The sequence below is a fragment of the Lutra lutra genome, chromosome 4 (genome assembly GCF_902655055.1).
Source record: "Lutra lutra chromosome 4, mLutLut1.2, whole genome shotgun sequence".
Classification (NCBI taxonomy): Eukaryota; Metazoa; Chordata; class Mammalia; order Carnivora; family Mustelidae; genus Lutra; species Lutra lutra.
In genome coordinates this window covers 58,944,202-58,966,378 of record NC_062281.1, presented here as the reverse complement: position 1 = coordinate 58,966,378, position 22,177 = coordinate 58,944,202, and the positions used below count along the sequence as shown (strand labels likewise).

The 22,177-nt window shown below is 34.3% G+C and overlaps 1 protein-coding gene across 5 annotated transcripts in view; it reads left to right on the top strand.

Moving 5' to 3' along the window:
- The window catches only part of HNF4G (hepatocyte nuclear factor 4 gamma), a 258,745-nt gene that overhangs the window by 220,625 nt on the left and 15,943 nt on the right, over positions 1–22,177 (top strand). For 4 of the 5 annotated variants that reach the window (XM_047727302.1, XM_047727299.1, XM_047727300.1 and 1 more), the window contains 2 exons: positions 14,240–14,411; positions 19,060–19,154. In XM_047727302.1, coding sequence (XP_047583258.1) covers positions 14,266–14,411; positions 19,060–19,154 — 241 coding nt within the window. In that variant the 5' untranslated portion in view covers positions 14,240–14,265. Of the gene's footprint in view, positions 1–11,112; positions 11,298–14,239; positions 14,412–19,059; positions 19,155–22,177 lie in introns of all 5 variants that reach the window. The other variant, XM_047727298.1, reaches the window with a different exon arrangement.

Here is a 22,177-nt window from a genome sequence, read left to right as displayed (position 1 = left end):
ATTGATAAGATTAAAGTGGACAAAATTTGCTGTTCATTGTTAAGATTGTGTGTGTGTGTGTATGTGGTATTACTGGAAGAATAATTATAGCAAGATAAAGTCAGGAAAATCAGAAAGGAAAGCTTTTTGTTTCCTCCAAGTAAATGGTTCCACTTTATATATAAAACTTTATGCGTATATGTATATAACGTGCAGTGACCTGTTCCACAATAATGAGAGTTCGGGGATAATATTTTTTGGCAATTCTGATATTCTTGATGTAATTCTAACCAACGACAATATCTAGAATCTGCTCCAGTAATATTTCAGCCTTAACGGACAAATGTTATCATCTCCAAACTACCTCTGAAACCTGGAAAGGCTTGGATGGAGCCACCTGACATTTCACCTCTAAACCAGCTAGTTCTGTAGGCTCACCTGGGTCATTCTTTTAACTTCACAGTAACCAGATTGCAGTTTTTGGTCCCCACTTAGAATACTGTGGAAAATTTACTGTATATGACTGAAAGCTTTCTAAGGTGAAAGGATTAATCAAAAACTGCCTGGCTCAATTGGAAGAGAATGTGACTGTTGATCTCAGGGTCATGAGCTCTATACCCACGGTGGGCATAGAGTTTACTTAAAAAACACTGAGGATATAAAATTACATTTTCCAGTGGAGTACTCATTGTAATAAAAATTTGGATATGGTGGGTGCTGTGAAGTGTGTAAGCCTGATGATTCACAGACCTGTGCCCCTGGGACAAATAATACATTACCTGTTAATAAAGATAATTAATAAAAAATTCAAAAAAAATTGGAATTATTTTTCTAAATAGTGATGGTAATTTTAAGTGCATGAGATTCCGAAAGAAAATAGAAGAGCAGCAAGCTAAAAAATGAGCATTTATGAGGTAGATAAGGAAGGGAAAAAGAGGGAGTTGCCCCACAGGTAAAGGAGAAATCAGGAAAATATAGTTTTAAATAGAAACAGTTATTGGGGGCGCCTGGGTGGCTCAGAGGGTTAAGCCGCTGCCTTCGGCTCAGGTCATGATCCCAGGTCCTGGGTTCGAGCCCCACATCGGGCTTTCTGCTCAGCAGAGAGCCTGCTTCCTCCTCTCTCTCTGCCTGCCTCTCTGCTTACTTGTGATTTCTCTCTGTCAAATAAATAAATAAAATCTTTAAAAAAAAAAAACAAACAAACAGTTATTGTATTTGGTAAGTCGGGGTTAGATTTCAAGGGAAGCTAATGAAACTTCAATTTCAAAGGACATCACTTGTCTGAGCCACTTCTGGACCATGTCCAAGCCTTGACAGTGTGCTTCTAGAAATTTATTTCTCTACAAGAGTTCTATCAAAACTGTATAAGCTTCAGCTCTGTGAAAAATAGATCAGATACTATATAGTTTTACTGTATAGTTTTTCCTACTTGATATTAGCTTTTACTCATTTTAAAATGCAGTGGTAATACCATAAAAATTATTATGATGTGCTCTTAACACTTAATCAAAACAATTTTTGCCCCCAGTATTCTGATACAAATACTCATTTATTTAAATTTTACATATATTCATTGTTTAAATTTTTCCAGAGACCTATGTTTCTAACCTTAATTTGGTTGTTCTTTTTCATTTTCTTTTCCACAGCTGGAGGGAGAACAGTTACAAGAAAATATTTCTGCTATCATGATGCATATTAATCACTGAAAAGTGAAATTACCCTCATTAATGTTAGTGTAACAGTATTTACCTGAACAAACATTCCATTTACTATCATATTCCAATATCACAGTAAAATTACTGGCTGACTTTTTAAAAAAGATTTATTTATTTATATTGGGGGCAAGGGCACAAGGGAGAGGGAGAGAAACAGTTGAGTAAACTCCAAGCTGAGTGTGGACCCTGACTCTGGGCTCGACTTGAGCCAAAACCAAGGGCCAGACACTTAACCAACTATGCCACCCAGGTGCATCTGGCTGATTTTTTTTTTTTTTTAACTAAAGATTTAGAATTAGGTTTTTTATTTTTAGGGTCCTAGAATTGAAAGGTTATTATTTGGTTTCTTGTATCAAATAACAAACATTAAGAGATTATATCAGCAAAAATGGACAAACCTAAAAGGGAAAGGATTTATTAATGCATACCAATTGTTTCTTTACATTTAAGCCCAAATACTTATAACAGAAACATAGTCACATAGCTTTTTTAAAATTTAATTTAAGAACTATATATATATATATATATATATATATATATATATATATATTTGAAAGACTACAAAGGACTTTGTAATTCTCAGGAAATTTTCTTTGTTTCAATGTATAATTAATATGTTACACAGCCAATGAATATCTTTCTTTTTATTGCATATTGAAAATCTCAGTAACACATATACGTATGTATAGTGGATCTTCATTATTTGCAGGTTCCATGATTGCAAATATGCTTACTTACTACCGTATATTTCTAACCTCAAAATCAATACTCAAGGTCCCTTTGCAGTCATTCTTGGATCTGCTGACTGGTGAAAAGTTTGAGTAGCTCAGTAAGCATGTGCCCAGTTGAGATCATGCAAGGCAATGCTCTGCCTTCTTCTCTCAGCTCTCATACCAATAAGTGACCTTTTCGCAACATATTTAATGCCATGTTTTTCTCATTTGTGTGTGTGGTGTTTTGGTTTGTTTTGTTCTGTTTGGTGATTTTGCTATTTAAAATGACCCCTAAGGGGCGCCTGGGTGGCTCAGTTGGTTGAGCAGCTGCCTTTGGCTCAGGTCATGATCCCGGACTCCCAGGATCAAGTCCCGCATCCGGCTCTCAGCTCCTTGGGGAGTCTGCTTCTCCCTCTGACCTTCTCCTCTCTCGTGCTCTCTCTCACTCATTCTCTCTCAAATAAATAAATAAAATCTTTAAAAAAATAAATAAAATAAAATAAAATGACCCCTAAGTGTAGTACTAAAGTACTGTCTAGTATCCCTGATTGCAAGAACTCTGAAAAATATATTTTAGATAAGCTTTGTTCAGGCATGAGTTAATAATGCTGTTGGCTGCAAGTTCAATGTTAATGAATATGAGGGGTCTTAAAACAGAAAGCCACATAAAGCAAGGTTGCAAATTGGTTGATAAAAATCTGATCAGAGGCTCACAGGTACTTAACCTTCTATTTCTCCTAGGAGCAGAGGTTCTATTTGCCAATTCAGTTTTTGCAGTATTGTCCCTCTGAAATTCCTAAGAGAACACAACTGTGTAAAATAAGACAGTCACTGAGGAATCAGTGAATAGGAGGGTTTATACCTCTTTTTACCTGCAAACCAGGTAAACAGATTTACATTTTTCAGTCCAGCTTTGTGGATCCAGTGGAAAGTGGTTTTCATTATTTATCTCTTTATAAAGATATAAATTATTATTATTGTTGCTGCTGCTGCTGTTGTTATTATTATTATGTGATTGTAAGTTTCATGAGGGCAGGGATTTTCTTTGTTCTTGTAAAAATACTCAGTGACCAGAAAAGTGCTTGGCATACAAAATGTACTTACGTGTTCAATATAAATGCTCTCCTGTCTCAAAGTTAATTATTCACATATGTATTTTGTTAATACATTCAGTAAATATTTGGGGAGTGTTTACCATGTGGCAGACACTATTCTAGGCCCTAGAGATACAATAATGAATAAAGAGAAACTTGAATGAATAGTGAATGAGTAACTTACAGCTGAAAGCAGTGGTTTCTAGACTTTCTTGCACATTGGAATAACCTACAAATCTTTTAAAACTCTGGTACCTGGGGCACCTGGGTGGCTCAGTGGGTTGGTTAAAGCCTCTGCCTTCGGCTCAGGTCATGATCCCAGGGTCCTGGGATGGAGCCCGCATCGGGTTCTCTATCGGGAAGCCTGCTTCCCTTCCTCTCTCTCTGCCTACCTGTGATCTCTTTCTCTCTATATATCAAATAAATAAATAAAATATTAAGAAAAAAAACCAACTCTGATACCTGACTCCATCCTATGTTCTGATTTAATTAGCATATGATGCAACTTGGGCCTTGTGGTCTTTAAAACTTTTCCAGATGATTCTAATGTGCAGCAAAATTTCTGAATCACTGGCCTAATGTATAAGTTAAACATTAAACAATTACAAATTACTTACTTGAGAGTGATAATATCCTGTTACTTTAATTTTGAAATAATACTTTGCCAAAAGCCACGAGCTTACCTGTTACTATCATTTTAATTTGGTCCTGTGTTTTTATTCCAAAAGGAACAGTTCATTATGGTATTTTCAAAAAAAAGTTGCTTTTTTCAAAAAGAAATCTATCTAAAAGGAGGTGAATAAATTTAACATTTCAATTAAGTCAGTCATATAACTACCTTTATTAAATGGAGAGGCAAATATTATTTAGTTTTCTCTAAATTAAATGTCACGTTAAGGCACCTGGGTGCCTTGGTGGCTCAGTGGGTTAAAGCCTCTGCCTTCGGCTCGAGTCATGATCTCAGGGTCCTGGGATCGAGCCCCAAAGCGGGCTCTCTGCTCAGCAGGGAGCCTGCTTCCCTCTCTTTCTCTCTCTGCCTGCCTCTCTGCCTACTTGTGATCTCTGTCAAATAAATTTTAAAAAATCTTAAAAAAAAAGAAGTCACGTTAATATGTTGTTCTTCCTGTGTATATAAAAAAGCTTTAAAGAGGAATATTGAGCATTTATTTATGTGTGTATGGTGTGTTACTACATTTTTTGAATGAAAAAAACAGTAACTTATGTATTTATATAGGTAGGGGTGGATGGATAGATGGGTGGATGGATGGATGGATGGTTGGATATCTGGATGGATAGATTGGGCTCCCAGATACTAAATTTACAATCATAGTACATTTGTTCAAAATGTTCAAATCTAACTGCACTCAGCATAGTAAAACTGCTGCTATTTTTATTAAATATTACACCTCTTCAGAACATACTTGAAATAGGTATTGACCCAAACTGACAACTTCCTTCTCTTCATTTTGCATAATGCAGCAACTTTGGTATCAGAGTGCCACCACAATCTTGAATATTCTGACTAACTTCGCTGAGTTTGCAGTGGCAACAATGGTAATACCCATTGTAAAAAGGCAATGCAGAAATAAGTGACTGTCGAATCCTAATGTCCCTTATATCCAGACTTTTTTTGTTTTCCTTACCAGTATAATCTATATTTCAGTTAATAATTTAGTACTAATCAGCTCCTTATCTCCTGAAAAGGAGAGTCTGTTTTGAATCACAAGGCAACTGACCTTGAAGGCAGGTTTAATATATGCAGATTTCTCCTATCACTTCTCCCCTGCTCCTCAGAATGTTTTCTTGGTTACATTTATGTCTGGGCTATGCAGTCCCCCTTGGTCTATCCTAACAGTAACTGATTTCATGCTAATACAGTCTCTCCTCCTCTTTAGTTTTGGGCTTTACATTTATTTATGTAACTGCTTTTAAATAATCTGATTTTTTAATGAGAAAATAGGAAATTATATGAATAGTTGAGACAGTCATGCATATTATAAATATGCATAGTAACATATTTTTTAACAAATTCAGCTATTTCAGAAGGTGCTGTTTATCTCTGTGCAGTGTACTTAGATTTTACTATAAAATAGCACTTTTTAGTAGTGATGGGAGTTATTTGGGAATGACTGATTAGGCAAGTCATGTGGTCATTCTGATCATTGCATGATCATCAGAAAAAGAAGAAAGAAAAAAAGACAAGGAGAATTGTTTTGGTTTATATAAAAATACTATATAATCTGGACTTTAAGAAAGGATTTATGAAGTTCTTTGAAAATAGAATCCCATCATTACAGCCAGTGCCAAACTTCTTTCTTTGCACGTCAGTAATAGCAACTTGCTTTGAAGATTAAAATGTCTATTTTTGTTTGTTTTAATTTTTTAATATGCTTGTTTCCCTCATTAAACTGTGAGAAGAAACAAAATTTCTATTTCGGAAGGAATGATGGTTAGGTCAAGACAGTGGCAGCAAGGAAAATAATGCTTTTTTTTTTAATGAAGTGATTTTTGAAAACTGAAAGGTAGCTTTGCTTTAAATGAATGCTTAATTCTCCACTTAATGGTTTCCTTACATTGAAAACTATCCATTGATGTGGATAGTTTTTCTTCTTCATCTAACTTTTAGGGATCACATTTATTTATTTATTTTAAATTTTTTAAGACTTTATTTATTTATTTGACAGATAGAGATCACAGTAGGCAGAGAGGCAGGCAGAGAGAGAGAGAGAGGAGGAAGCAGGCTCCCCGCTGAGCAGAGAGCCCAATTTGGGGCTTGATCCCAGAACCCTGAGATCATGACCTAGAGCCGAAGGCATAGGCTTAACCCACTGAGCCACCCAGGTGCCCTGGGATCACATTTATTTAATCTTCATACTTGAAAAGGTAGAATATGGAAACAAGAGAAACTACTAATGTGCTTTTGGGGTTAATATGATATTTTTGGTAATGAAAATTAACCTCAAAGTATTCAGATTATAGGAAAAAGTTTATTAACTCTAACTTTAAAATGAAATGTTTTAATATTGATATTAACATTCCAGATTATTTTCGTGAAAATTATTTTCCATAATTTAAAATAGAAAACTTGTTAATAAAAATAAAAATCCTTTTTATGAAAATTCTTTTATGAAAATAACCTTGATTTTTATTAGCCTGTTTTCTATTTTAAAACATGCTGTGAAGGAATGATTAAACTAAATATGAAATATAGAACAATTTAACAGACTTAATAGTCTTACGGGTAAGATAGAAATGTTTCTATTATCTTGGATAGTCAATAGTGAACTGAGTTCTTGTCTTCTTTAAACACCATATAGTTTTCATCTTATGTTGCTCTAAAGAAATTTAAATAAATATTTCACATGTCAGTTTAGAAAACCATTGCTCTGAGAGAAACATTTTTCAGGAATATTAGTTATGCTTTTTAATATTGACCTTTTATCTACAACTAATAGTGTTTTTCTCTCTGGAGTAAACTGCCCTAAACTGGGGCTAAGAAGGTACATCTTGGCCCACAAACCATGATAACACTCTAAAGAACAGCAACATTTTGCGTAGCTTACAGAACGTATACTACAGTGACCTCTGTTAAGGGAGATTTTCAGTAGGTCATAGTTTATCATATATACTATATTTTTGGATCTAGATTAAGTTAATATATTTCTACTTTAGCAAATATATGCTACTTACTATAAATTACTGTCTTAGGAATTAGCATGAATTTTTTATGTTTTTCCCAATTAAACCTTTAGAAATAAGCTTAAAAGTACTCATAAATTTATGCTGACTGTAGGGTTTAGTAAGTCCCATTTATTTAAGGATAATTATTTCTCTATCACCTAGGCATAAAATTAATATAGTTCTCTTAATAACTACTTAAGCTTTTAATCTAATGTAGCCTTAATGAATTTTACCCATAAGAAGTACTTGGTAAAACAATAATGAAAGACTGCCTGTGTGGTGTCCATCTGTATTCCTGAAAATAGCTGAATTTTAATGTGAAAATATGCAAACAAATACCATAAATGTTTTATGTAGCTAAGGTTTATACTATTAAATTATATAATTTTATTTTGTTCAATTATGCTATGCACGTTTCCAAAAATCACATATCCTAAATTATGAATATTCCACAATCACTATAGCATAAAAAACACAAAAAATACTAAAGAATGTGATACTTGCTAAGATTATGATGCATAATTAAAAATCTAAAAGTAACCATGACTAAAATTTTTTCTCTGTGACATTTTCTTCTTTTCCTTTTTTTTTCTTTTCTTTCACATCCATCTTGTTGTCCTTTTCCTACTTTTTTTTTAAGCAAATAAAAATATTCTCAATTTAGCCTAATTAACTTTGGAAGTAGAGAAGAGGGATTGGTCATATACGAAAGTAATTAGCAAGTTATCTCATGTTAAAATCAATACAAGAAAAACTCTTAATCTCCCTTTAGCCAACTCCCTGAGTTAACTCAGGTATTGAACTTCCTTTTGTGGAATATACTAATTAGTTTTCAGAGTAGGTTAACTTCCTTAAGTAGTAGGCACCTTTTTTTGTTTAATAGCATTAACTGTTCTATTTTACATTTTTTCTGATTACTGATAGGGTTGATCATTTTCCCATGATTTTCTTCATCAATCTATTTTATTTTAATTTAGTAAGAACATTTAATATGAAACCTACTCTTTTAACAAATTTTTAAGTTACAGTATAATATTATTGACAGAGTGCTGTATGATTATCTATAGCTTACTCCTCTTGCTTAACTGAAATTTTATACTTTTTGATTAGTCACTCCCCATTTCTCCATCCTCCTGGCCCCTGGCAACCACAATTCTTCTCATTGAATCTGTGAATTTGACTATAGATTTCTCATATTGGTGTAATCATGTAGTATCTTTTTCTGTGACTGGCTTATTTTATTTAGCATAATGTTTTGAAGGTTTATCTATGGTGTAGAATGTATCAATAGTTTATTCCTTTTTAAGGCTGAATAGTATTTCATTGAATGGACACTTTCTCTGCCCATCCATTTGTGGACATTTATATTTTTTCCATCTTGGCTATTGGGAAGAGTGTTGGAGTGTCCCTTGACCATCTGACCAACTGTATATAGTTATCAAAGGTCAATTGTATTTGTTATGTAACATGGTTATGTCATTTGCTCTTCTTATTTCATCACCATTTAGTTAAACATTGCATAATTTGCTGAAGCCTGAGTGTTAAAAGAGATTTTTTTTTTTCCCAACAAAAAACTAGTGGATACTTTGGAAGTGGATAAAAGCAAGTGGATTAAAATATATAAAGTATTTTTTAAAAGTATAAAATTTTAAAAGGCTTCTGCATTTAGGTTTTACTGATAGCTTTGACTTTTTCCTCCATTAAAAAATAAAACTAGACATCAAAGGCAGTATATGAGATTTATACAAACAAAAAATTTAGTAAGAAATCACAAGCAGTGAGTACTTACTCGAATAAGAAGTCTTGGTTAGCCAACAAAACAGCAGCACTTTACCCATTTAAGTGGAATACGCTATTAAGAACGGATACACCATTTTCTCAATTTTCTGTTCTAATTATTTTATTTGCTGAATGAGTTCAGTGAATTACCAATCCTAGCACTTAAGACAAGAAGTCTTCTACTGTACTTTGTAATTTATTCAAGAATATAGAACGTAAAGAGTTTTCTCTTCACCGGACTGAGCCTGACTGGATGCTGTGGGTGTTTCCACATCTGAGTATCATTAGGAAGACAAACTACCCACTTGAGGTGATACACCTGCTATTTGGATCTGCTGTATCTTCTGGAAATTCTCAAGTTTTTACTCTATAAAATGAAAAAAATAATTTACAATAACATGGATGGGAAACAGGTTTCATCTTGAAAGCCAGCTCTGATTAATTGCTAGTGACTGCTTGAGGATCTGTGCTGGGATGAAGTGTAGCTCCTTCCTCCTTCAAGGAAAAAGCCCTGGTCCAATAGTGATGCCCCCCCCCCCTCCCTGGAGGTACAGGATGGAGTAGAACAATAAACTATGACAGCACTGTTCTCCTGAGCTATATCCACATTTCTCTTAGTGTTTTGAGTTCTGTAAATGAATGACTCTCTACCTTTCTCTTTTCTTCTTTTCCTTCTTTTGGGACACCTTTATGGGTGATATTCCTCAGCCTTGTTTAGTTTCCACATAGACGAGAAAGACTGTGAGCTATGCACAATTCACTGCTTTGGTTCACACAGGAAACATGTCTGTGTTACTTCTTCACAAGTGAGAACTAATTCATGCGAATGAAAACCATGGGATTCTCTTGTTGTCCACATCTCCAAGAACTGAATAAATACAGTTAGCTTTCACTAAAGAGAATCAGTCCCTAAAATGTATCCCTCAGATACGATCCTCACAATTATGAGTCCTACAGAATATGAAGGCAAGTGAACTATTCAGTTATCACTGTTTAGTTAGTGAATCTGATTGCTAAAATGACTCCACTATTTTCTTCACAAATTCTTCACATGGTTTTGAATATATTTTAAGAGGCTGGGCTTCCTAGATGAAAAATGTAATAATTTTCTAACATGCAATATTCACAAGGTTTATGGTATTAAGAAGTTGAATAAGAAATATTACTTTGCCATAGTTTTTAACAAACATAGGAAATGAGATTCTGACTTTATAATGTAAATGTGACTGAAATTCTTTCTTGGAAGATAAAATCAATAAACGTATTCTCAGAAGTAAAATATAATCATTGAATCCTATCTTCTAAATATTCCCCAAATTCTAAATGTCCCTTGTCACGTGTGTGTGTAAAAGGTGTACTGTACTATATAGATGCTAGGTATTAGAGGTTGATGATGGGAATGGATAGGTCCACACATGTTAGGGATAATTCTATTTCAGTTCAGTGCCTAGAATGTAGTAAGCATCAGAAGTCAAAAGAAATGAAAACTTATTCATGTAGCTATTTTTATAGAATGCCTACAACGTGCTAGCAACTATAGTAGTTGTGTCCTTGGGAAGTTTACAAACATTCAAGGGACACGGAATCATAAGTAAATAGTTAAGGAGAATATGTCCAGCCATATTAGGGTTATGTCCAGGCTACTACTGTAATATATCACAAATCCTTGTCATTTCAAATTACAGATGTTTTACCCCAGCATAAACAAAGTTAGCTCTATTGTACAGTAAGAAAAATTGAAATCGTTAAGTGCTTATGTTAAGTGTTAACTTACAGTCTTGGCATCAGATTTATAACAGTAAAATCCCATTTTTTAGAACATGTGGTATGTGATTTCAGCCCCTTGCATGGCATAAATCATGTTACAGATACTTGAAACCTGAGAGATTCTCTTTTCTATTTTTAACTACTTAATGACATCATTTATTGTCTACTGGGAATCAATTTAGGAAATCATATTCGTCCACTAAGCACTTCAGATAAGGTGATTCCATGAAGCATTCCAAGATTATCACAAGGAATTGCTTTCGTATGCCATAAAAGAAAAAGAAATGAACAGAATATGGCCTGCAGAGGAGTTTACAGTTTTACAGCTCCTCCCACGTAAGTCACTGTTAACAGTAACAGTTAACTTTGAATTATCACTCACAGATTGAAAGCCCAGCAGCCATCACACACGCTGGCCTGTGGTGGCACTTGTATGTGTGTTTCTAAGTCAATGATGAGGGTATCAGAACCGATACTGGACATGGAGATGGCAAATTACAGTGAAGTATTGGACCCAACTTACACTACTTTGGAGTTTGAAACTATGCAGATTCTGTATAATTCAAATGGTGAGTTCTCATCTACTTGTAGACATAAAGGAAAGCAGGTATAATGGGAGGGGTAAAAACTGAGCTTCCCAGGTGGTAGCTCTGTATCTCCTTGCTGAAGAATTCACGACTTGGTTTTTAAGACTATGCATCTGAGTTTTTGTATTTCCTCACAAAATTTAAGTTAATATTGTTATGGCCCATTTATGTTGAGTCTTTTTAAAAGTCTAGTTTCGTGTAACAAAGTGACCTCAGAATTCTGTCATAGGCTAGTTAAGGTAAAAAGAACAGTTTCAGAAGTTACTTTATTTACTGTAAATCACAGTAGTAAGTAACATTGGCAGACTGGCTGTGAAGTACATTTTCTATGCGGTATTTAAAATGACATACAGAACGCTGGAGGCTTTTACTGGTTGCCTCCTCCTGTCGTTTCAGTTCTCAATGGCTGTTGATGAGAAACTTCATTTAAAATTACTATAAGTTTTTGCACTGAACCCAGTATGAAAGGAAATAAAGGCTTATATTATAACCTTACTACTTGACAAGCTAATGTTTAGCCTCACAAATCTCTTGGTATTTATACACTGTAACTTTTTAACTTCAAATAAGGCATGGATTGTTTAGAGTTCATGTCTTTATATAATATAGTTTATTGTTGACTTTGTATTTAGGTTTTTCCCAAGTAAAAGTCTTGTCCAAGATTACTTATAATTGTCAGAACACCTCAAATCTAGTAATTATGTATACTTTGAAAAACGTACGTACGTGTGTGTGTGTGTGTGTGTGTGTGTAGTATAGTTCGGGATTGAGAATATATCTTCTACTCAGGATAGGGCAACGTTCTGCTATGCTCCTCAGTTTTACAACTGCTAATCTCATTATATTTATAATAAGCAACAGTTTATTAGTGGGAAGATTGTTTTAGTCCTTAGAAGATAAATTCTGAAATTTTAGCACAAAAAGAATTAAAAGAAACCCTTAGTGCAAATCTTAGGAAATCACAATTTTTATTCCTTAGGTTTAGATTTGATTAAAGATATTTAATAATATATTTGGCTCCAGAGAATCATGATTTTTTAAAAGACTGTATATTACTAAATAAGGACAGATTTAGCATAAATATGTAACACAGCTAACTTCTGTGTTGTTTAACTTGTTTTGTAATAACGTTGTTAACAATATGTAAGTATGACATTAAACTGGAAGCAAGAGCTGAATTTTTTTCCTGTTTCCATAAATCTAGAATACAATCAATCCTAACACTTCTGTTGTATTTCTAAACCAATTTTGTTTATGTTACCAAATAGAAAAATTCTTCACATTAAACTCTATAACATCACATGATTAACCCTTAAACATATTCTCATTAAGGTTTTTCTTGACGAAATTATATATGGTAATGTCTGTCTACTCAGTAGTATTAGTAAGCAGAATATATGTGTTTTCACAGAATTTAATTGACACATGACAGACTTTAATTTTATCTTTTGTTATATTCAAGATACGATGAGTTGTTCTGTTAGAATTTAGATCCAAGTTCTCTAACATCATGAGGTTTATATACTGTAGGGAAAGAGGGGGTGGTAAATGAACAGACTAGTACATAATTTTTAAAAATGAAGTAGTTATTTAAAAAAATAATCAAGGTTCTAGATTCTACTTGGAGGGCAGATGAGGGATGACTCTTAGATGTGTGTTCAGAGAATATTTCATAGACAGTGAGAGACTGGAGCAGAAATCAGATCACCAGTTCAAAGACATCCTTGAGGAAGAACTTTCCTTCGAGGCAGGAGCAGCAAATGTAAAAATTCAGAGATGGAAACTGCCAACTCTAAGGAAGTTAAAAAGGCGACATTGTTGAGCAGTGAACAGGATGGAAAGTTGTACCAAGTAATGGAGTCAGAGAGGTCGGAGGGGGCTTTAACATACAAGGCTTTACAGCAAGCCTGAGTTGCGTAGGCTTTATTCTGTTTCTGAGGGTTAGGGACAGAAGACTAATATGATGTGAATTTCTTGTTCCAAGAGCACTTTGGGATAATAAACAGTAGGGGAGCAAGGGTGGAAACAGAAAAATTAGATAAGAGGCTATTGCAGTAATGTAGGGGAAAGATTATAGTTGATTGGGTAAGGGTGACCATGGTAAAAGGGTGAAAAGTTGTGAATTCAATATGTATTTCAAATATGGACTTAGTATTAGATTGGATATGAATAATGATGGGGAGAATCCAATGAAGACCACCGGATTATTGGCCCAAGGTACTGGATGGAACCATTGACTGACTGACATAGGGAAGACTGAAGGAAGAACAAATTTGAGGGGAAAAATAGAAGAGTTGTGTTTTGATACATTAATTTGCAATTCCTATTAAACTTTATTTTTTTAAAGATTATTTATTTATTTATTTATTTGACAGCCAGAGATCACAAGTGGGCAGAGGCAGGCAGAGAGAGAGGGAGAAGCAGGCTTCCTTCTGAGCAGAGAGCCCGATATGGGGCTCGATCCCAGGACTCTGGGACCATGACCTGAGCCGAAGGCAGAGGCTTAACCCTCTGAGCCACCCAGGGGCCCCTCCTATTAAACTTTAAAATGAAGTAGTTAAAAAGGTATTTGGGCATTTCAAACTGATACCCATGGAAGACATCAGGGCTAGAGAGAAAATCTGGGGATTTTTCTCTCATACACATGATATTTGACATCATGGGACCAAATGGGTTTTCCCTAGGAAAGAGTATATTTGTGGGGACTTAGACCTATAGTGTCCCAAAGTTTAATCTTCAGAAATATGTGAGGGAAGACTGGAATGGAGACTGGCAGAAGTGGCCAGTGGTTAAAAGGAGAGCACTAGTGTGCTTCAAGAGGTCAAGGAAATGGACTGTTTTGAGCCTGTGAATAATTAGTAGGGTAATATAAATAAGAAATACTTAGTATTAACTTGAAGGCTACTCTGCTTTTTCTTTAACAGATAGCTCTGCTCCAGAGACAACAAGTATGAATACCACAGACAATGGTGTCAACTGCCTATGTGCCATATGTGGGGACCGAGCGACGGGAAAGCATTATGGAGCATCAAGCTGTGATGGGTGTAAGGGCTTCTTCAGACGCAGCATACGCAAGAGTCATGTTTATTCCTGCAGGTACTTGAGATGCTCCTTTTGAGAAAGTTCTCTTTAGAGGTATTTCAAAATGGCACGCAAGAAGTAAGGGATAAAATCAGGGCTTTTGGAGCACCCGGGTGGCTTAGTCCGTTAGCATCTGACTCTTAATTTCAGCTCAGGTCGTGATCCCGGGGTCTTGAGATCACGTCCAGAGTCCAGCTCCCCACCCAGCCTGAAGTCTGCTTGTCTCTCTCCCTCTCCCCCTTCCCTCACTCTCTCTCTCTCTCTCTCTAATAAATAAATAAATAAATAAATAAATAAAATCTTTTAAGAAGTCAATTTTCATACAAACAAAGTCTGTATGGAAAAAAAATCTGTAAGCTGTGTTTAAAGTATGGGTATGTGGGGGGCACCTGGGTGGCTCAGTGGGTTAAAGCCTCTGCCTTCGGCTCAAGTCATGATCCCAGGGTCTTGGGGTCATCGGGCTCTCTGCTCAGCAGGGAGCCTGCTTCCTCCCCTCTCTGCCTGCCTCTCTGCCTAGTTGTAATCTCTGTCTGTCAAATAAATAAATAAAATCCTTAAAAAAAAAAAAGTATGGGTATGTGGGTGTGTATGAGGATGCATTCCTACAGGTAGTTCTTTTTTATGAAACATTTTAGACTTATAAAACATATGAAAAAAATCCACATACTTATCATCCAACCTAGAACAATATAGTAGAAGCCTTTAGTGAACACACCTCCTCTATCGGTTTCTCTTTCTGTCCTCTCTCCCAGAAGTAGCTACTGTCTGAAATGTGGTGTTTGTCTTTTCTTTTGTTCCTTTATTGTTTTACCACATGTTCATATACCAGTGGAAATATTTAAATCTGTATTTAAATGGTTTCACAATCTGTGTGTTTTTCTGCATCTTGATTTTCTTTTTAACATCTCTACCTCCCGAGTCTTTCAAACACAATTATAAAAGTGTGGATGATTTTGGTAGCTTGTCAAAGTCAGTGAATGAGCTTAAATTTTCAGTCTTAAAATTTTAAGTGTATTTCTCATGCCACAATTTTGCCATTGAATTCAATGTTTTGTCCAAAATATATTTAACTCTATTGTATATGCCACATATTTCTAGTAAGCTTAAAAAATATCTAGTGAACATCGTAGTACAAGTTAGGATTAGATACTCCACCTTGAATCTTCAGAATGACAGTTCTGGAATGTAGATTACATCTGTATGAAATATGGACTATTAAAAAAATGACTGATGCTAACAGAAAAATATCAATGTTTGCTCTACTGATGAGTAGCATGTATAGAATTGCTGTGTTATTTTATGAACAAGCTGGACATTTGGGAAAAAGTTAATCTCCCTCACAATATGATGCCATTTGATTTCTAGGGTCTGGAAAAAGCTAATGTATAACTCTCCAAATACCTAACTAATGTTCTCTAGTAATTTTTCCAGGAGGGCTTAAAGTTGGTTAAAAAAAAAAAAGTAAATCATCCACTTTAAAATCTTCTTGATAAACAAAAAATATATTTATGAGTCTTGCTTTTATGTACATTAAAGCTCTAGATATAAAAAAATAAACCAACTAGATTTCCCTCATTAAAAGCATTTTCTCTATGATTACATTAAATATTCAGTGCTCCTACAAAATTTACAAAATTAACAGTGAAAATAAGCACAAAATAACATATAAATAATATATTTTGAATCATGTTCTGTTAAAGATGAAATACATATATATGAAAAATAGTGTGATCCAAACAACTAAATCCAACAAAGACTTTTAAGAATCAGAAAATATTGGCACCATTGGCTTTCAAGATTTCTTCCCTTACTGTATGAGAAAAGTGAGAAAGGAGTGTTCCCATACAACTTTTGGAATTAAAAAATATTCCCACCACATGTACAGTTTGACGACTCACACCTCCTCATCATGAGTATTGCTGCCAACTTAGCCTTCTTTACATATTTTGGTATTAAAAAAGTGCTGTGATTTTCCATTTGGAAAATACTTATTATAATAATGAAGGTGTAGGAATGTAAAGGTTTTTTAAGCTCAGATTTTGCTGGTCTCAAATTTATCCATTTCCTCGGATGTACAAATTTTATTTCTATTTTAGCTCTTCTGTCCTACTGAAGTTGGGCCTTCCCTCTAAACCACTTTAAATTGTTGTTTCAATATTTCTCACATCATCTTCTCTTTATTATGGCTGTTTGTAAACTTGTATGTGTACTCTGTTAGATTATAGTTTCCTCGAATGGAGAAGATAGGTCATATTCCTTTGTTTAATCCCTACACCAGGATCTTGTACACAGAAGGTGCTCAATATGTTTATTCAGTTTTTGCATTAATGTTAGTTGGGTGTATTTTCCTCTTTTATTTATTGGTAATCAGATTCCTTCTCCTAAAGCCATGAATTTCCAAGTGAACAATTCTTTTTCCTCATCTTAAAAATACCTCTCTTCCAGCTCAGTTCTTTTATAGTAGATTTTATATTCAGTCAGTTCAAAGTGGCTTCCCATCATTTTTAGAAGAACAATCTTCTTTTGTAGATCACCAGTAGGTTCTTTTATTCCCATCATTAATAATCAGTAACATACCAGTTATTAAAAATTGATATTTGTAATACTGATACAGTGTACATTGTATCAATCATTGTATCATCAATGTACTTTGATACAATATCAATGATATTGATATTATTACAAATAATCAGTAATATACCAATACATATGGATGTGGATAATTTTATGATGCAATTTGGGAGAAATATTATTATTTTACTATATGATTGATATTTGCTCCAAAGTCTATGATTTATATTTACCCTACATGCACACAACTTTTTGCTGAAAGTCCTTCCAATTTGACAGCTGTAAATTAATTTGGGAATGTTAAATAACATCCTCACGGGTTCCATCAGGAGTGAATGGTGGACTGGAAATCAAGCTCACATTTAATTCCAGAGACCATACATTTTAATATTTTTAAGTGTTTAATCCAGGTTTTGAGTATGTTCACAGAGTTGTGCAACCATCACTACAACCAACTTAAAACATTTTCATCACCCTGTAAAGAGACCTCCTGCCCTTAAGCTGTTGCTCCCTGTTTCCCTTAACTCCCTCCCCTCCAATGACAGGCAATGATTAATGCACTTTCTGTTTCTATAGATTTGTTTCTTCAGGACATTTGAAGTAAATTAAATTACAAACACACCTCACTTTACTGCACTTCACAGACATTGCTTTTTTTTTTTTTTTTTTTTTGACAAATTGAAGATTTGTGGCAACCCTGTGTTGAGCAAGTATTTTGGTGCCATTTTCCAATCAGTATTTTCTCACTTTGTGTCTGTGAGTCACAGTTGGGTAATTCTTGCAATATTTCAAACTTTTTCATTATTATTATTATATTTGTTATGATGATCTGTGATCAGTGGTTACAAACTTGTGGAACATTCAGATAATGGTTGGCAGTTTTTAGCAATAAAATATTTTTAATTAAGGTATTACATTGGTATTTTAGTCTGTGCTGTTGCACACTTTGTAGATTATGGTATAGTGTATACATAACTTTAATATACACTGGGAAACCAAGAAATTTCATTTGACTCACCTAATTATGATACTAGCTTTATTGTGGTGGCCTGAAACCAAAACAGCAGTATCTCTCAGGTATGCCTGACTTCTTTCATTTCGAATGTGTTTTCAGGGGTCACCCATGTTGTAGCATGTATCAGTACTCCATTCCCATTCATTGACAGACAATAATATCCATTGCATAGGTGCAAATATTTTATCTATCTGTTCATCAGCTGATGGGTTTTTGGGTTGTTGCTTTATTTTGGCTGTTAGGAATCATGGCTATTTGGACATTTGTGTGCATATTTCTGTGCGAACATATGTTTTCATTTCTTTTGTGTATATACCTAGGAGTGGAATTGCTGGGTCATATGCTAACTCTAACATCTAACTTTTCTTTAAAAACTGCCGAACTTTTGGCCAAGCAGCTGCATCATTTTATATTACAAAAGCTGTGTATGAGGGTTCCAGTTTTTCCACGCCCTCATTGACACTTGTTATTGTCTGTTTTCTTTTCTTTCTTTTTTTTTTTTCCGATTATAGTCATTTTAGTGGCTGTGCGATAGTACCTAATTATGCAGAGACCATACTTTAAGTGTTGTTTTCACCCACCTCTGGATATGTAATTTGGCAGTTAGAGTAAATTTCAGTTGCATTTGAGGCACATTTAAAATTAATAGAAGGATATTTAAAAAAGAAAATCATGAAAGTGCAGAGGAATGAGGTTCTGATATATTCTCCATTATACTGAAATCATTTAGCAATAAGCAAATAGAATTCACATGCCAAGGATTTTTAAACTAGGTTTGGCTTTCCCAACTCAGGATAGAAGTGATAATGTATAGTGTGTATACTGGTGAAAAGTCAAATATCATTCAGTTTTATTTTATTATAAAGACTGCATGAGAAGTGAAGCTTGATTTCCACATACATGCTGACCATTAGACTGGAAAAGTTGCAGGTAACTGTTCTTACACATTCTTCCTGTTGGGCCAAAATTGACCATATACACCCAAGGTCTGTTTGTCCATTTATCTGTTTATCTGTGTGTGTTTGTTTTTGTTTCATAAACAGTTTTCTGCAAACTAATATATCTTTGATATTATAGGTTCAGTCGGCAATGTGTTGTTGACAAGGACAAAAGGAATCAATGCAGATATTGTCGATTAAGAAAGTGTTTCAGAGCAGGAATGAAAAAAGAAGGTAATAATATATAGTATAATAATGATAATTATTGGTGGAAATTGTTATACACATACATCCTCATGCATTCACATAACTTTTTCAAATGAATTCTGATTTTCTTCAAGTTTAAGAATTTACCCAAGGACATTCACATAACTTTTTCAAATGAATTCTGATTTTCTTCAAGTTTAAGAATTTACCCAAGGACTATGACACCCAGTCTTTGATGATTGTCTGATTCCAGACACTAGTACCTCTGCTACTGTGTTATACCTGGAAAGAAAAGTATTATCTAAATAATATCCCAATACCCTGTTCAAAGGAGAAATGGCAAAATCTATTAATAGGTTGAAATTATAAACATCATTTTTAAACACATATTTATTGTCAATAATAATTGAATATCTTTATCTCATAAACATTGATTGAATATTAACTTTTTATTCATTGATTTATTTATTTAGCAAATATTTATTGAGCACTTCTTTCTAAAAACTGTTGCAGATGCTAAGGCTTCAGTGGTGAACATAACAGAAAAAAGAGTCCTTCCTTTCAGGGAGCTTATATTCCATTGAGGAACAGAGACAGTGGACTACATACTCTGTTTCTTAATTTCACTTCAAACGTAGTAAATAATCAGATTATATTATCCTACATTCTAACTGTGGTTAATTTGGAAACAAATCTGTTGAACACATGTAGGCACTTGGCAGGAGATAACCACTGCAGTATTTTATGCTTATCAGTTCACATGCTTATGCCTATTACATACCAAGAAATATTTTTCAGAACTATTTCACAAACCATAAAAAAACAAAATCAAGTGAAATACTACAGAAATGTAAAGTATATCAAACTTACCCTTGTACATAGCTAGTTTTATCTTTGTCACAATATTTTAAAGAGACCTATATTCCATTGGTTTCATTTGGATTACTAGTCTCCAAAAGAAGGCAAAATAAAGTTTACAAAATTAAAGGAGAAGCACTTTGTCATTACAAAATGACTTATTTCTAATGGCAATATTTAGTAGTTTTTAGGATTTATTACATTGTTGATCAGTTTCATCTATTTCTATTTGAACCACAGCACTACTCCTACATAAGTATAAGGAAGTCACAATCCTCTATTTCTTTTAAAAATTCACAGGTTTTGAAAGAAAATTACTTTCAAAAATAGTTAAATTATGTCTCCTACCATTCATAGAATAATGCATTAGTTTTTTCTAAATAGATTAGGAAGTAACTTTTGAAGATATATTTCTCTTATTTACAGTAATAACATAATACCAAGGTTAGTTGGATAGAATCCTATATAAACATGGTTTTATGTAAAAAATTATAGCAGTGGGGTGCCTGGCTGGCTCAGTGGGTTAAGCCTCTGCCTTCAGCTCAGGTCGTGATCTCAGGGTCCTGGGATCAAGCCCCACGTCGGGCTCTTTGCTCAGCGGGGAGCCTGCTTCTCCCTCCCTCTCTCTCTCTCTCTCTCTGCCTGCCTCTCTGCCTACTTGTGATCTCTTTCTGTCAAATAAATAAACAAAATATTTTTTTAAAAATTATAGCAGTAAGATTATAAATGTTCACAATATCTTTTGGTATGTTTCTGAGGATTGATCATGTAAATGAAATTCACTAAAGCATAGCTTACATTTTAATTTTTTATCTCCACATATGCATTTCCATATGAGTCAGTTTAGGCTGAAAATCAATGACCATTTCTGTGGGGAAAAAAGAGCAAGCTACCAGTAAATATGATTTTAAGATAAAATATTAATGATTCATTCCCAGCTTCAACACTACTCACTCTTAAAAGCAAAGTCCAGTATTTTCTCTTCCAAATTAATGACTTCATGGCTAATAGTAAGTATGGGGTAGATAGTAGCTTTTGGCATAGAAATTGGTGCATCTCTTTAATAAAAGAATAATTTAATTAAAAATTCTAATAGTTTTATATCTTCTCTCTCCAGCAGAACAGGGTAGAGCATTGATCTAAGTAATTTAGGGGCTATAGGCCTTGTTTTCATTCTTTTTGGTTAACTGAAGATATATTTACCTCCTAAGTTTTAAAACCTAACGTTGAGAGGCACCTGGATGGCTCAGTCAGTTTAGCATTGGACTCTGAGTTTTGGTTCCATGTCAGAGCCAAAACATGGTGTCTCCTTGAGATTCTTTTTCTCCCTCTGCCCTTCCCACTTCTACACTCACTCTCTCTCTCTCTTGAAATAAATAAATAAATCTTTAAAAAATAAGTAAGTAAGTCTAACATTGATATTTGACTTATATTATTCTTTATATGACAAATATACAAGGTAATACTCCCTCTCTCACTCTTCCTTATATTTAAAATGTAGTTTTCAGGGAGCCTGGGTGGCTCAGTCAGTTAAGCATCTGCCTTGAGCTCAGGTCATGATCCAGGGTCCTGGGATCAAGCCCCACATTGGGCTTCCCCTCAGCAAGGAGCCTCCTTCTTCCTCTCCCTCTGCCTCCGCTTGCTACACCCCTACTTGTGCTCTCTCTCTGTCAACTAAATAAATAAAATGTTTAAAAAATAAATTAATTAAATAAACTCTAGTTTTCAATAAAGAATTCAGAAACACACATTACTTTCCCTTTCCTTTCTGAAACAAGTAGATCTAGCTCTCTCCTAGAAGCTTTTTATATGACACTTAAGATGTCTTCACCCTTCCAAAATGCTGATGTTCAAACCTTAGTCTCCTCAGAAGACACCCCTTCCTGCTACTTTTGCTTTATTATTGTTTGTTAACTGTCCCAAGCACATTGTTTCATAAGAGATCATGAGATTGCAAGCTTAAAATCACCTTTCCTAAATAAAATTCATTTTCCATTTCTCTAGTGTTTGAGAAAAAAAAATGGCAATTTCAAAATCTATGATTCCTATCTTCTGATGGTGGATATGTTCTTTACCTTCGTCAATCTCACAGGCGATACTCTTCCTCTACTTATCTTACAGTTTTATTAACATTGAGAGAATGGAAAAACCATCCTATCACAGATACTGCATGGTTGAACTGACTGACCCAA